The sequence below is a fragment of the Chenopodium quinoa genome, unplaced genomic scaffold, assembly GCF_001683475.1.
Source record: "Chenopodium quinoa cultivar QQ74 unplaced genomic scaffold, ASM168347v1, whole genome shotgun sequence".
Classification (NCBI taxonomy): domain Eukaryota; kingdom Viridiplantae; phylum Streptophyta; class Magnoliopsida; order Caryophyllales; family Amaranthaceae; genus Chenopodium; species Chenopodium quinoa.
The window spans coordinates 84,524-100,280 of NW_018744589.1; the positions used below are offsets into that span (position 1 = coordinate 84,524).

A 15,757-nucleotide genomic window follows, 5' to 3' on the forward strand; every position below is an offset into this window, starting at 1 on the left:
CAATAGAAAATGAAATTAGTAATAACTAACTTTTTTTTTTCTTTTAATATAATCTACAACAAAGTATTTAATCTATAAAAATCAATTTTAATTAGTGAAATCAATACATTCATGTATTAAAAATAACAATAAAAAAATATAATGAGTAAATATAAGTGCTTCAAATTTTAATGAGTAGCAATCAATAATTAAATAGTTTCAATAAACTAAACCGGTCAAAATAATTATATTTCAATAAAATTCAAATAGAGCGAGCAAGACCTAATAGCAAGTTATTTCTACTTAATACTCCATAGTCCATACTACCTTCATTTTTTTTTTTAGTCGACACTGTTTAATTTTTACACTATTTACAAACTAGACTTTGACTAGCTTTTGTGATTTATAGCTACGATAAAGCATAATCAAGTGAGATCTTGTTTGAATCGTATTAAAGTTTATTTTATTAATTACTACTTTTTATAATTTTACAATATCGAGAATTAGAGATATTAATCGTTAAAATAGTGCGTTAGCAAGCGTGATAAGAGAAAATTTTCAACTAAGTAAAAACGGAGGAAGTATTTTATAAAGCTAGATGATCTTTATGAAGCAATTATTGTAGCAAGGAATAGATAAAAATCTAACTATAATTTTATTTTATTTATCTCAATTCAAAATAAAAAGTGGAATTATCTCAATTCATGTTTTTAAAACATTACATAAGCATTATTATAGTTTAATTATTCTCACCCAATACAATTCAAATAAATTTTTTTTTTTGAATAGTACGATTCAAGTAATTACTCACGTAAGAAATAATTTACACTTAAGATTAGTTTATTTATTTATTTATTTATTTATTTTTATTTTTTTAAAGGCCTACACTTAAGATTAGATAAATGTTTGTACGTAGTAGTTTTTAGCACGAAGTTCAATGTGTCTGAATAATGGTGCAACAATAATGACAGGCCTTGTTAAACTTTTGTTCGACAGCTTTAAGCCATGCATTTCAGATCACAAACAAACTCAAGAACACCAACGGTTAAAAATAATAATAAAAAGTTGTTCGCCTGGCTTATTTTCAACCAATAAATTCCAAAAATCATGCTTAAGGATTATCCAAACTTAAAAAAAAAAAATAAAAAAAAAAAAGGTAAAGAATGTCTTAATGTTGTTTGCATATACTTTGGTAGACAAAAAAAATAAAAATAATTATAAAAGCTTGACAAATTGGACTTTTCGGTTAAGTATAAGTAAATCACATATATAAATATTTGACTTTTTGGTAATTATAATATATATAAATAAATTCTAATAAGTCAACTATAAGTAAGGGTATGTTCTCTTTAGCTTAATTTCAGTTCAATTCAGCTCCAATCAATTTAGTTTAGTTCAACTCCAATCAGTTTTATCAGTTCAATTTAGCTCAGTTCAGTAAATCATAACAGACCCTAAATCACAAAGTATAGACATATTAATTGCAATAAGTCAAATCATGAAATTAGGACATATTCACTTCAGCTTAATTTCATTTCAGTGCAGTTCAACTCCTAATTCCCTTCTCTCATAATATGTTCATTTGAGCTCTATTCAGTTCAGTTCAATTCAGTTTAGTTCAACTCTAATCAGTTTGATCAGTTCAGTTCAATTCAATTCATCTCACTTCAATAAATGTGAACAGACCCTTAATGGTGATCAAAATTTGGGTTGGACTAGGTCTTAATATCAAATCTTCATTATGGCTAAACTTGTAAAAAAAATTGGTAGTCGTGTTTAGTCAAATCAGACTTTTCGAGCTAGATTCAGATTTTTAACTAAAAATATTTTTTTGAACTTGTCCAAACTCGCATTATTTTCGGACCGGATTGGACAACGATCGATTTGGACCATAGTTCATCACACCTCGAAGTTATTAAGACTTTTTTTTGGTAACTATTAAGACCTTAAGAGTATAGAAATTGGAAAAATGAAGTTATGTCACTTAGGGCCTATTCTCTTCGGCTTGTTTTCAGTTCAATTTAGGGTCTGTTCTCATTGACTAAACTTAGTTGAACTAAACTGAACTGAAATGAATATTTTATAAGAGAAGGAAATTAGGAACTGAACTAAACTGAACTGAATTTCAACGTATGAGAACAAGCCCTTAGTTCAGCTCCTTTAAGTTCAGTTCAACTCAGTTCAGTAAATCAGAACAGACCCTTAGGGCTTGTTCTCATACGTTGAAATTCAGTTCAGTTTAGTTCAGCTCAGCTCAGTTTAGTTCAGTTCAGTTCAGCTCCTAATTTCCTTTTCTTATAAAATATTCATTTCACTTCAGTTCAGTTCAGTCAATGAATGAGAACAGACCCTTAGAGATTATTCTTAGTAGAAAATATTATGGTTTTTAAATAAATAGTTAGTTAATGTTTTGATCCAATCAAAGAGTAGTGCTTTCTTAATTAGATCATTTGTCATAATTTACTAATTAATAGTTTATATAATTAAGAGGATACTTAGGTTTGACTTTTGTCAATTTAACTCCATAAGCTTATTGATTACTTTTACAGGCTTACTTATAACCAAAAAGTCTCATTCATGGTGTATAGAAATCAATAAATTGCCTAAACATGTTGCTTGCAAACACTCCAAATTTACATAAGACATGAAAATCAATCACAATTAAATATTAAGATAATGTAATTTTATTTGGCAATCATTTTTATAATTAAAAATTAAATAGAAGTTAAATGTATACAATTAAGATTTTGTCAGCAAAGAAACAATGGTATACAAGTAAGATAGGGTGGGTGTGATGCCCTAGATGCTTGGTCAGGCGGTGCGGATCGGAGTCGGCTTTGGGCTGATATGTACGGGTGGTCCGGTGGTCAAAGTGATGATAGATTAGGAAGGAAGAGATATAGTAAAGGGGATAAGAAAAAGTATTAAATTATATGTCTTTACGAGAGATTCAAATTTAAAACTATTTTTAAAGAAAAAATTACTTATTAACTTTGGAGAAGCCCCCATTGACCTTAATGATAAACATTTTTCATTTATCTAATTTCGATTTTGTAAATAAAGGAAAAGTGGTACCATGCAACAATTTTTTAAAATCCCTTTAATTAATCCGGAAAAAGTAGCCGGACATAGCGGAGCCCTCGACTGGCTCAGATTGATGGTGCTAGCATGTTTGATGCTTAGTTGTACTTTGTTGCTGAGATGGACATTCCACTGATACCATTGAATTGAAGCAAATCTTCCTCCTTATTATCTCCACCCACCTAGCTTCCATCGACAACCTCACCCTTTTCCGACAGTATTGCCGCCAAAATAAATGAAATCCGAAAAAAGGTGAAACATAGGGTATTATGGTCAATCCCAAAGGGTAGGATGATCATGTCCTCTATGCCGCAAAGATTGGTGGTGATGATGATGAGTTTCCGTGAGCAAATGGGAAGATCAGTGGTGGCGACTTGGCTTCGCTAGAGAGGACGATAAAGCTTGTTTTCATCAAGGAAGATGGAGCAAGGTGATGGGTGACTAATCAAATGAGTGAGTGATGAGTCACCAATATATGTTACTTTTAATTACAATTCGATCACTAGATTAACAAATTTTGTTGATAAAAAGTTATCTCTATATTTCCTCATTAATTTCTTGTGTACATGATGGATCAAAAACACCTAATAATTTAATTTCCATTTGCCCAAATAAATTCTTGCAACCTCGATCAAATAAATTTTCCTCTTTGTTTGTTACATTTTCACACTCACCATTTGTAAATTTAAAATTCAAGTTCGTAAATCAAATATTCACAATTCATATTGTGTTTTGAGATTATGTTAAAAATATATTTGACTTCACCAACTAAATGTTGGGCTTTGATCACAAAATTAAAACGTGAAATGAATTCAACTGTTTGAGTACCATTATTTTTATATAAAGTGTTTTATGAATTCATCCCCTCCAAAATATTTTGTAGCAGCGTTAAATTGAAGCAAACAAAGTTATATGTACTTTTGTGCCTAAAAATTATATTATGGTGAATTATTATTTTATCTTGTAAAACAACACACTATGATGCTATTAATACTTTTAATAGCATAAGAAAGAAATACAAAACTAATTAGAAAAAGGAGATCGAAAGTGAAAGTAGGGAGTACCCGATCATATACAATTTTACACCCTCTTACATTCTTATTTTGATCCGAGTGTAGAGTAGATACCTTCGTGACCTAAAAATGAAGTGTAAAGGGAGAAAAAAATAAAAAAAAACCCTCTCACATTGATCCCTTCCCAAGTTGGCAAGTTCCCACGCTTTTACCTCATGGGTGATGGCCCCATTATTTTTGAAGCTGACGTGGAGGTAGGGGGCCATAAAAGGGGCCAAAAATAAAGCAAAAGGGTAAAATGGTCAACAAAAAATATAAAGAAAAAGCATCTCACTGGTCACCTTTTTGTCCCCAAAAAATTAACTAGAAATATAAGAAAATATAAAAAGATTTTACAACAAAGCAAAATATAAAATGATTTACAACAAACCTTTAACTCTCTCCATAAGACACCACGTGTCGTAGATCTGATTTACCAAGATCAATTTAGATCCTCCTCTCAACCTTCTTAGAGTACAGCTTTAGATCTCAATTTTCCAAATCAGCAAAATTATCCTACGTGTCATCGTACCTGGCATCCCATTTTACCCCACACCACACTCCTCCACGTCATCATTTCTTTTTTATTTTTTTTAATTATTAAAATATTTTATATTTTTTCAATATTAATAAACATTTTTCAATATATATACTATCTTCTGATCTGCTTCTTTGGTAGTATACTGCTCTTTCTTTTACAGGACACCCATTCATTCATTATTATAAATATTCAAAAAGAAATATATATAAAAAAAATCGAGTCTAGTTCAAGTTCGAATTTTTATTATAAAGATTAAACTTTGGGGACATTTTTTTTTTCTTGGGTATTTTCCAAACAAGTAAGTATAATTTCTCCTCTATTTTATTATTTTATTATATCACTTTAGCTGTCTGAAAATTGTAAAAAGAGCGAAGAACAAGAACCCTAAACTGGTTTGTGATTTTTTTCTATAGTGAATAAAGATTCAATTTTTAGTTTGATTTGGGGTTTTTTTTTTGATGGGTTACTGAAATTTTCTGCAGAGTTTGTAGGTATGGATTCATCTTGCTGAGCTGAGCTTAACAGGGGTTTTTAGATGGTACGTCATTTCTTTGATTTCTTTTTCGAAATTATGTAAAACAGTTATTGTTTGCTGATTTTGTGTTGTTTTATGTGGGATTTTGATTATTTTTGTAAGTTTTGGTTTAGATAAGTTGATTTTTGTGGAGGGTTTGTGTCTGTATGTTTTTGAAGCATTTGATTTTTTAATTGTAGTTGGGAAATTAAGAATTTGGATATGTGTTTATATGGATTTTGCTGTGGTTGATTTTAATTTAAATTGGATTTGGATTCTGATGACTTTGTGAGTTTGGAGAAGGAAGTTTTGTGTATTTGTGAGTTTTTTAAGGGTGTGTATGATGATATTAACTTTCCTTTTTTGGCGATCTGAATAGGGGTAATTAAAGGGATTTTCGTATGTCGAAGGTGTGTTCTGTTCGAAGATGCAGGGGTTATTTTATAAACATGTTGGATTAAAGTTGGAGAATGGATTCTTTTGCATAATTGTAATTGATCATTTTGAGTCTGGTTGATGAGGTTCATTCACAAAAATGAAAATGGTTACGGCGGAGTTAAGGTGGTGGCAGAGCTTAATCAATATAAAGAAGCTGAGAAAAGAGAAGGTAGGGGTGGGGTTGCAGGTGAAGGGCAGGGGCTTTCCGAGGAGGATGAATTGAGAATTATTGATGATGGTGAGGATGCAAACAGCAGGCGTTCTGTGAGTTCTGTTCAGCTTCCTGTGGTGACTCACAGGTCTCAATCACAAGTTCAAGGGCGAGTTCGTTGGGACAAGTTTCTTCCTGTTGGTAACCCCAAGGTTTTGCTTGTAGAAAGTGATGACTCAACTCGTCATGTTGTTACTGCTTTGCTACGGAACTGTAGCTATGAGGGTGAGGTTCTACACTCCAATTTAAAGGGCTTTTGGCTGAATAAATTTTGATTTATTTGAACTAGATGTTATCCTTTTAAAATTTCATGCATTGTTCATGCGTTGGCTTTTATTTTCTTTTATGTTTGTATTTTTAATACTCCAAAATTTTGCTCCTTTTACGGTGTTGAATGTTGATTAGCTTCTCCAATATATTTGTTGTAAGTCCACAAATTTAATTAGATGGAGGAAAGTTGGATAGGGAAAGATCTAGTAGAACTATGTAGATAATATTGGAATCAAAAGGCATGGCCGCATGGGAATCAGCCTCCAACATAATTAAATTAAATAAAAGAAAAAAGGGAGCTCAAACTATCATCAAATGTCCTGGCCTAACTATCCTAGAATTATCATTTTAACTTTATTTTAATATTCTCAAATTTACATATACGGTTTTTTGTTTTATTTGTAAATAATTTATTTTATGATTAAAGATGTTGCCTTTAAGTAAAAGCTATTTAGTTCCTATATCTAGGGGTTTTTTTTTTTTATTTTTTTTAAAATTTTTTTATTTACCGTTATCCTGTTGTGTATCATTTAATGAATTCTGAAAGTTGGGGTAGAGAAAGAATAAGGGTAGGAATTATATAATTTACAGGGAAAACGAGATTGGAAGAAATCAAGGGTATTGACTCTAGAGGAAAATCTGGGGCTAGATAGGACCTTGTATACCGAAATTTAAATGATTAATCTGAATTTTTTGTGTCAATTGTCAAAATCTACAAACATTTGCAATGGATTAATGGAGTATAATTTAGTTTGGATTGTCAGAATATAAGTTTAGTACAATTTAGAACTTGTATCATAAAAAGTATAAAATTTTTTGTCCTATTTTATCATGGTATGTGGTACCATAGTATCACACCAATGCCTTTGATAAGGTTCCTTAACTAGCGTGAAGCGTAAGAAGTTCAGAAGTACATATCTTCAGCTGCACAGTGACACCTGTCAGTTCCTGTTCTGCTTCCTAAGACATAACTGCGAGTCTGACCCTCCACCCCATGTAATTTATGTCGTCATTATGTTTCTCTTTCTCCATCCTTCTTTTGGAAGGTGCTTGGGGGCCAGGGGGATGGGGTGCTGGGGTTAGCTAAAAAATTGTCAAAGATGAGGCAGACTTTTGGCTTGTACATGCTATTTATGGGTAAGCCCTGTTACGTAACAGGATTGTCTGATGGGGGGTGTGGGACAGCCTACAAGGTATGAGTATTGACAATTGATGGGATTGAAATTAGGACTTAGCAATATAGGTGGATCCTTACCACAATAAGCACTCTAAAGGCTTGAGGTTTTTCTGAATTCTTTACTTTTGGGCATTGGCTGTGTATTATTTTCTGACTGACAGAGGTTTGCAGAATTGGGTTTGGAAATCTTGTCTTGCCTGTAAATGCATCCTGCTCCATTTGTACCTTTATAGTTGGTTTTGTTTGATCTTTCTTCGCAATCAAGCTTTTAAAGGCTATTTTTGTTTCCTCAATTAGGAATTTCGTAATATCGATTTCATGGTCATTTTAGAGAGAAAGAAACTGTGTCTATTGCTATATGCAATCGCTGAAGATTATTAGATGATTTAAGTAACTAGCTCTCTGCGAAAATAAGGCTCTCAGAAAGGCTTGTATATGGTTCTTTTACCTATCACATTAATGTCCTGTAGTGAAGTAGTGCTTGGATTTGAATATATTTGTAATATTAGATTTTGATTTCATTAAAAAAAAAAGGTAAAGTAAATTCAATTTGTGTGTTTTTCTACACCTTTGTTTTCATTTGGTGATGGACTCATGGTTTTAACTTTTGCAGTCACAGCGGTGTCAAGTGGTATAGAAGCTTGGAAAATCTTAGAAGATTTAAACAATCAGATTGACCTAGTCTTGACTGAGGTTGTCACGTCTGGACTATCCGGTATTGGTCTTCTGTCCAAGATTATGAGTCACACAAGCTGCCATAATACGCCAGTTATTAGTAAGTTCTAGTTACTTGTAGTCTTTGTTGTATGTTCTATATTGATTTGTGCTTTTTTGATCTCTCTATGTGTATGTTTTGTTCTTTCTTTATTTAGGTTTAGATGTTTAATCGTTCATGCTTTTGTTTGCAGTGATGTCATCTCTTGATTCAATGGGTCTAGTCGTTAGATGTTTGTCCAAGGGTGCTGCTGACTTTCTGATGAAGCCGATAAGGAAAAATGAACTTAAAAACCTTTGGCAGCATATATGGAGGAGGTGTCACTATGTAAGCAATTTTTAATCTTCCCAGCTTGCTGTGAACTTGATGTCATATTGGTTGACATATCACTCATTCATTTTTTGGAGGCTGTAACAAAAATGGAAATTTAAAACTCTGCATGATGGTTACTGCCTTTCTGTTTTAAATGTAGAATAAAAACTTTCAGCTGTTTTATACATCCTTTTCCTATATAAATTAATATGTTGCTAATACAGTTAGTTATCAGTATGTATTGGTGTTGCTTTCATTAATTTGTTTCATTTTTTTTGTTCTTTTCTTAGTCTAGTGGTAGTGGGGGTGAAAGCTTCATCCGGAATGAAAAATCTATAGGAGCCAAATGGGCCGAAGAGTCGAACGATGACACTGGCAGTGATGATGAAGAGGACAACAGAAGTATTGGCTTACAAGCTAGAAATGGAAGCGACAATGGGAGTGGTACTCAGGTAACATGACCCGTAATTAAAGTAAATTAACATTGTTAATTTATGTGTGAATAATGTGATTAATTTTTTATGGTCATTGCTTGTAAATCTCTGAAGATTAAATGAGAATCTTTATGGATTTCTTGGCACTTGATTTACTTATGACTTTGGTGTGTGCTAATTTATGCTACATGTTTTTCTAGATTCAAGTATGTTTGTGAATAGACTGAGCTGTGTGCGTTTGGAAGTTAGCTGCATTTTCCTCTCCTTGCTTCTGTGTTTGTGACACTATGCTTTAGTAATTGTTAATTATGCTTATATATTGAAACAGATTGAACTTGTGATACTTCCCTCTCTATTGTTGTTTTGTTTCTGAAGTGCTTCTTGCTTCAGCCTCAATGATCTCACGCTTTAGCATTAGTAGTTGATAGGCAGTCTGCATTTTGTACTGAACTAGTCTCATTTGAATGTCATTTCAATATTTATGAGGAAGCTATGGTTATACTTCCTCTACTTCTTTAAACTTGCAATGGTTTGACTTCTACAGTGTACACATATTAACTTTGACAACATGTTTTAATAATTATAAATAAGAATAAATGTTATTTTGTACTCTTTACAATGATGTTGGATTTGTCTACATGTAATTTTTTAAATCATAAATGTTAAAATCTTTACTAATAAAAATTAAAGATATTAATGGTCTAAGTTGTGTGTTAGCAAACATGATGTCCAACTGTTGGCCTTTTAAGGGAATGAAATATGTACTTAGTAAATGGAAGATATACATCCTAATTTTCCTGTTATCTATGTTAGTCAGACATGGGTACAATTGTTGGGTGAGTACATATGCAAGTGTCAGACACATGTCAGGATACAAAAATTCAGACACAGGGACACTGTCCATAAGAGTATAGGACACAGGTGCGGGGACACATCACTCATGAAATATTTTCTTGATCTAGAAGACTTTGTGCATGCACTTTTCATGTAGCAAGCATTTGCACACATTTCAGATTGATTTGTTTTTGCTAATTCTTGTAATACTTACAATCTCAGGCACTTTTATAAGCATGTATCGCATAATTTCTCCTCTTTCCCTCTCCCTTGACATGTTCTCTCTATACGTGTATTACAAGATGGTTGAAGTGTCTGGTTGGAAGTGTTGGGTAACATAGGTACTTGGGAAAATATGGATGAGCACCATTGCCAACTTATTTTCCAAAGTTTGTATAGAACTTTCAATTTGGGGCTGAAGCTTGTGCCGAACAGAGTTCGAAAAATATTTGTCTTTGGAAGTTCAACTGGTAAATTCTAATAATAGACATTAGGTTTTTACGTACCTTGGTTGGAAATTCTTTCAGACTCGACCTTTCATCTTCTGGCTGATTCCTGTAGGTTAAACCTGGCAAATTGTTTGCATGTGTAACTTATTGTATCTATTGAAAACCCTTTCATTCTAGTAGTGTATTGACAGGATTTACAGGAAGCTTAAGTAGGCTGAAGTAGACATGCAAATTTCCCCATAGCTTGCTAGCCCTGCCTATCTGTATGATTGCTTTTTATCTCTGCGTTTTTTTTTTTTTTTTTTTTTTTTTTTTTTTTTTTTTGTCCTTTAGGTCCTGAGGATCATCTATTTTGTCCATTATGACATATTAGTCATTAATCTGGCAACAGGTGTCTAAGGATAAGCAATTTTCTGTTTCATCTGAGAATTGTTGACTGGCCTATCTGCTTTCTGTTCTTCATCTTAAATTATATTTCTGGTTGGTTTCTGCCTTAGCTTAAACGAGGATCATTGAGATTCTTTTTTCATATCCCCTCAATTCCTTAGGATGTACACTTAAGTGATATAAGGCTGGTCATCTGTGAAGCTGATGGTCGTCCATCACTCCCTCTAATAAGTATATCTGAAATCACCCAGATCAGTCAGGTGTTATTCATGTTAAGGCCACTCCCCTCCCCGTCTCCCCTAGAAGCTAGATCTGGACATTCTATAGGAACTTTGTTAATCAAATATTGCATGGCTTCATAATAAGAATATCCAAAAAAAAAAAAAAATACAATGTCTTTGCAAAATCCATTACTTGTAAAGGTCCACTTCAGCAACTACAATTTTTTCTAAATTTTAAACTTGGCCTGATTATGGTGTTTAGAATAAGGTTGCTTTGGTTGTAAAAAATAAACAAATAATTTTTGTATGAAAAGGATTTATTTTAGACTTAAAAATTAGTGCATGTATACTTTCATTGTATATTTGACTTGAGAGTGAGGGATAGCTTAGTTTGTTAGAGCTTCCCTCCCGGTTCCAGGGGATCCCGGGATCGATTCTCATCACCCGCCCTTGTGGCTCTATAAACACCAAATAAAAAAATATGTATATTTGACTTAAAGTTTCGCATTCTTGGATTTTGTTTCATTGGGCAGTTTGACTGACTTAAGTGGTGTATTGGCTTTAACTTTCTTTGTAATCGGTTAACTCACTTGTTGCTTATGCAATTATTAAACCTATCCTTTGAAAGGTTTTCTCATTCATTATAACAACTTTTGACCCTTAGTGGGATTGGCGTGCTTTGCTTAAATACAAGCTGGCTTATTTTTCCTTTGCATTTTATGTGTTTGCTTGGTCTTTATGTAAATCATATTCCATAACTTGTATGTCTCTGCCTTCAAAACCAATTATATTGCAGTGCAAGAATATGGATTAATTCTTTTTTTTTCCCACATCAGTGTCTCAAATGTTTTTGTGCACTTCACACACATTTTAGTTTATAGTCTCAATATGCCTATATTTGTGCATATTAATTGGTGTTAGTCTGTTAGAAGTTACCAACCTTATTGCCTTCTTTCCTACCTTTTTGCTTTTTTCTAAATTTTCCCCTTTCTCTTTTTTGGTCAATTAGAGTTCATGGACAAAAAGGGCTGCAGAAGTTGACAGCCCCCAACGGCCATCAGCTTGGGACCAAGGAACTGATCCACCTGATAGCACTTGTGCTCAGGTTATTTATCCAATGCCTGAGGCATATGCCAGCAGCTGGATGCCTGGAGCCATGCAAGAGCATGATGGACAGGATAATCAACTTGGTATTTACTACTGCATTTGCTAAAAGTTAATATACTGTGTGAATTTGAACCATCCAATGACCTAGTGTCCACCTATATCAGACAATGTCCCGATGGGAAAAGACTTGGAGATTGGTGTGCCTAGAAATACAGATTCTTCGCTTAATGGACCAAACAGAAAGTTGACCCTATCAACTGCTGCTGAGAAATTCCAAACTTCACAGCTAGACCTGAACCTGAAAAATGATGGTCAGAATTTTGATGAGGAAAATCTAGAGATAAACAATGAAAATCCTAAAGGTGAACGAAATACTCAGGCTATGAACTTGCCTGGAGAAGCCATCAGCAATGAAGAACATCTTGATGGAAATTTAGTATCTGATGCACCACCTGTTCTTTCTGAAACATCCAAAAACAAAGACAAAGTCATGAACTATGATGAGGACTTGCCTTCCCTTGAGCTCAGTCTGAAGAGGGTGGGTGATGTTGCAGACGCAAGTACTAATGTCTTGGACCAGAATATCCTCAGGCAATCACAGCTTTCAGCCTTCACCAGGTAATGTGTGCTAGAGAAGTTGGAATTTGATTTAATTATATTTTAATCAGTACAAGTGAAATCTGGGCCTGGCATGACCCATCTCGCATATTAAAACAAACTTATGGACCACGTTTAATTTATGAATTTATTGTAGGTACAATACAGGCTCAACTGGTAACCAGGGTCAAACTGGTAATGTTGGTAGTTGCTCTCCACCAAATAACAGTTCAGAAGCAGCAAAGCAATCCAATTCTGACCCTCCTAACCAAATTTCGAATAGCAGCAGTAACAATAACAACATGGGCTCTACTACTAATAGATCTTTCACAAAACCTGTTATGACCACTGATAAAACACCTGCAAAATCAACAGTCCATGGTTCTCAACAATCATCTGTGTTTCAGCCAGTGCAAAGTGGTAAGACCACTGGTGGACCATTAAATACTGCTCTGCTGCAAGAAAATGAGATGAGTGATCAGCAACTCAAGAACCAACACCACCATGACTATCATCATCATCATAATTTTCATAGTGTACAGCAACTACAGAAGGTTCCACCTCAAGATGATACGTCGAAAAGCACCCTACAATGTGGGTCCTCCTCAAACGCTTCTAGAGTGCCAACTGAAGCAAATGTTACCAATGGCAGTTTAAATGGGAGTGCCAGCGGAAGTAATCATGGGAGTAATGGAAGTAGTGCTGTTGTAAATGCTGAAGGGTCGAACAAGGTCAATGATAGTGGGATAACTGCAAAGGATGGTGTTGATAATGGAAGTGGTAGTGGTAGTGGAAGTGGTAGTGGTGTTGGTGTAGATCAAAACCGATCAGCACAACGAGAAGCTGCCTGGAACAAATTTCGATTGAAGCGTAAAGAAAGATGCTTTGACAAAAAGGTAACACTACTAATTATGTCCATCGTATTTATACTTGGACATCTATTATGGTCATGCCATTTGTTCTAAAGTATCATATTCAAAGCTGAATCTTAGAAGTATAAATAGTACACATATATGCAGAGCGTATTATAGGGACTCACATTGTTTATTTATTCATGCAACAACTAAATTAAGACGTGAATATTAGTTTTCTGGTTTGGAATTTGTACTTACATTTGCCTGAAGCTTGCTGTCTTAACTCACAAGCCATGATTTAATTATCAAGCAACAGCATTTTGATTAGTGCTTTCTTATGACGTTAGGTGCGATATCAAAGTCGAAAGAAGTTGGCAGATGAAAGACCCCGTGTTCGTGGACAGTTTGTGCGCCAATAGCGAGAAACCAAAGGAAAGTTTGCTGAGAGCTAACACGACTCATTACAGAAGCCGCAGGCGAGATCATTTATGCCCATATTAGTGTTAGCTGTCCAGATATGTAAAAGATTTCAATTTGCCCTTTTTTCTTTTTTCTTTTCTTTTCTTTCCTTTTTTTTTTTTTAAATCACGACTGCATGAGGTGCGAAATACTGTCAAACCTCATTGATTCTGTATCGTCTAGACTGTAGGAAGACATGTTTTCCTTTGTGTTTTCATGGTTCCTATTTTGAGCTGTGTTCACTACTGTTAAACATGGTAGCCCCCAGGGTTGCCTCTGGAAATAAGCTTCTCCTTAAAGGTGTGCTGCTTTAACTACTTGTTTTGGTGTCAAATCTTCTGACAATTTTCAAGCTTTCATGGATTGCCTATGGGATCTTTCTACGACCCAATCCTCAGTAATACTGTTGATGGGTTTCACCGCGAAAAGGTTAGTCTAAACGGAAAAGATTCATGTTGAGTTTGTCAAAACTACAGGTTGTACAAACAGACTAACAGAGTAGTACTCCGTATATAGAAATAATCAAGGGCTCTGAGCTTCAGGCCTTCAGACGAAGTTAACTGTCGGTACTCTTAAGAGGGATTCTGCAGACTCATACAAAATGAGTAAATCTGGGTTTTCATAATCTTCAAATCACTCCGTATGCTCTAAAAAACAAAAATCATATATACAGTACATATTTCTTCAACTACACCATTTCTTTCTTTTTTTTTTTTTTTTTTTTTTTTTCTTTTTTTTTTTTTTTTTCATATAGTTTGATTGATCAGGCCTTAATGCTCAAGGTTTTTTTGGTCCAGTTTTGCTAAGTGATGGGAAAGGATAAGAGATCCTCACAAGGGTATTCACTATATTCATAATTCATATTATCAAGCAACAAAAGATTTCTTAAAATTCTGACTTTCTGCTATGAGTTTTTAGAAGACTCGTCCCACACTATTTACACTAATTCATTCATTCTCTCATGCTTTTATCTACTTTGTTCGGTACATCCATCCATCATTACACCATCTTTCTTACTTTATACATTTACTCTCTATTTGAATAACAATAGTGAAGGGAAAGGAGAAGTGAGGGGAGCGAGAATGTGACCTTTCATTTTCCTTCATAATCTCTCCAACATTGGAGGAATTTGGTTTACAAAAGGAGAAGAAAAATGGATCTTATAATTCCCTTTCATTCCCTCGCATTTAATATCCAAACAAAGGATTATGCATCACTCAATATAGATATCCAAACAAAGGCTACGCATATATCTAACATCTATATCCACACACCCAAGTGGCCTAGGTATAATTATAAATCTAAACTTGCTATACCACCCATATAGATATTCACTACCCGTCTATTTTCTACATATATAAACTCAACTATTATCTTGTTACTACCAGTTTATACAACTATACATTTTTTTTAGGCCTTTATACAACTATACTTAGTTGGAATAATAATAATAATAATAATAATAATAATAATAATAGAGCGGGTGAGATGCTGGGTGAGTAGTATTTCAAATTTATCATCACCTATAAACTAAAATCATATCTATACTCACTTGAGATTTGAGTATGGCTTCCAATAATAGAGCGGGTGAGATCCATGATGAGTATGGCTTTTAATTTTTATAACCGCCTACTATAAACTAAAATCATATCTATACTCACTCGAACTAAGACGAGTATGCTTATACCCTCTTGCTTTCCCAAATAACATTCCACACATATATGCAATATGCCATATGAATACAAAGTTTGTACTGAAAAAATATTGCCACTATTTGTATAGTGATGGTACATACCAATTTTTGTAAAAAATGATAGTACATAGTACATACCTCATAATACAAAGATGTACCTAAATGGTTGTAAGTGTTTGCCAATCCGTCCAAACTGAAGGATGTGAAGGCCTGAAGGGAGGTATAGCCGTATAGGTGTACCTTTTTTTTGGAACGACGTAAAAAGCTACGTAAGCATTGATGTAGACGTAATTTGTACTTGTTTCAGGTATTGTTTCGCTCCCTTAAATTTACCAATAAAGCTTGTTCAATCTTGTACAATTGACATGACACCTTTTCATCTACCTTAGAGAGCTTGTAAAACATGTAGAATAGAACACTACAATAATCTCA

At 33.7% G+C, this 15,757-nt stretch overlaps 1 protein-coding gene across 2 annotated transcripts; it reads left to right on the top strand.

The window, feature by feature from the left end:
* The first annotated feature begins 4,785 nt into the window (after positions 1-4,785).
* On the top strand, positions 4,786-13,949 carry LOC110699512 (two-component response regulator-like PRR73). 2 transcript variants are annotated; one of them, XM_021877002.1, is made up of 10 exons: positions 4,786-5,045; positions 5,136-5,191; positions 5,547-6,041; positions 7,877-8,038; positions 8,172-8,305; positions 8,581-8,742; positions 11,625-11,805; positions 11,887-12,340; positions 12,477-13,215; positions 13,521-13,949. In XM_021877002.1, exons 3-10 carry the CDS (start codon positions 5,684-5,686, stop codon positions 13,590-13,592), a joined length of 2,262 nt encoding a protein of 753 aa, XP_021732694.1. In that variant the 5' UTR covers positions 4,786-5,045; positions 5,136-5,191; positions 5,547-5,683; the 3' UTR covers positions 13,593-13,949. The 2 variants fall into 2 exon arrangements, with proteins under 2 accessions (XP_021732694.1, XP_021732695.1); XM_021877003.1 differs by having other exon boundaries at positions 4,786-4,951.
* Positions 13,950-15,757: the final 1,808 nt, after the last annotated feature.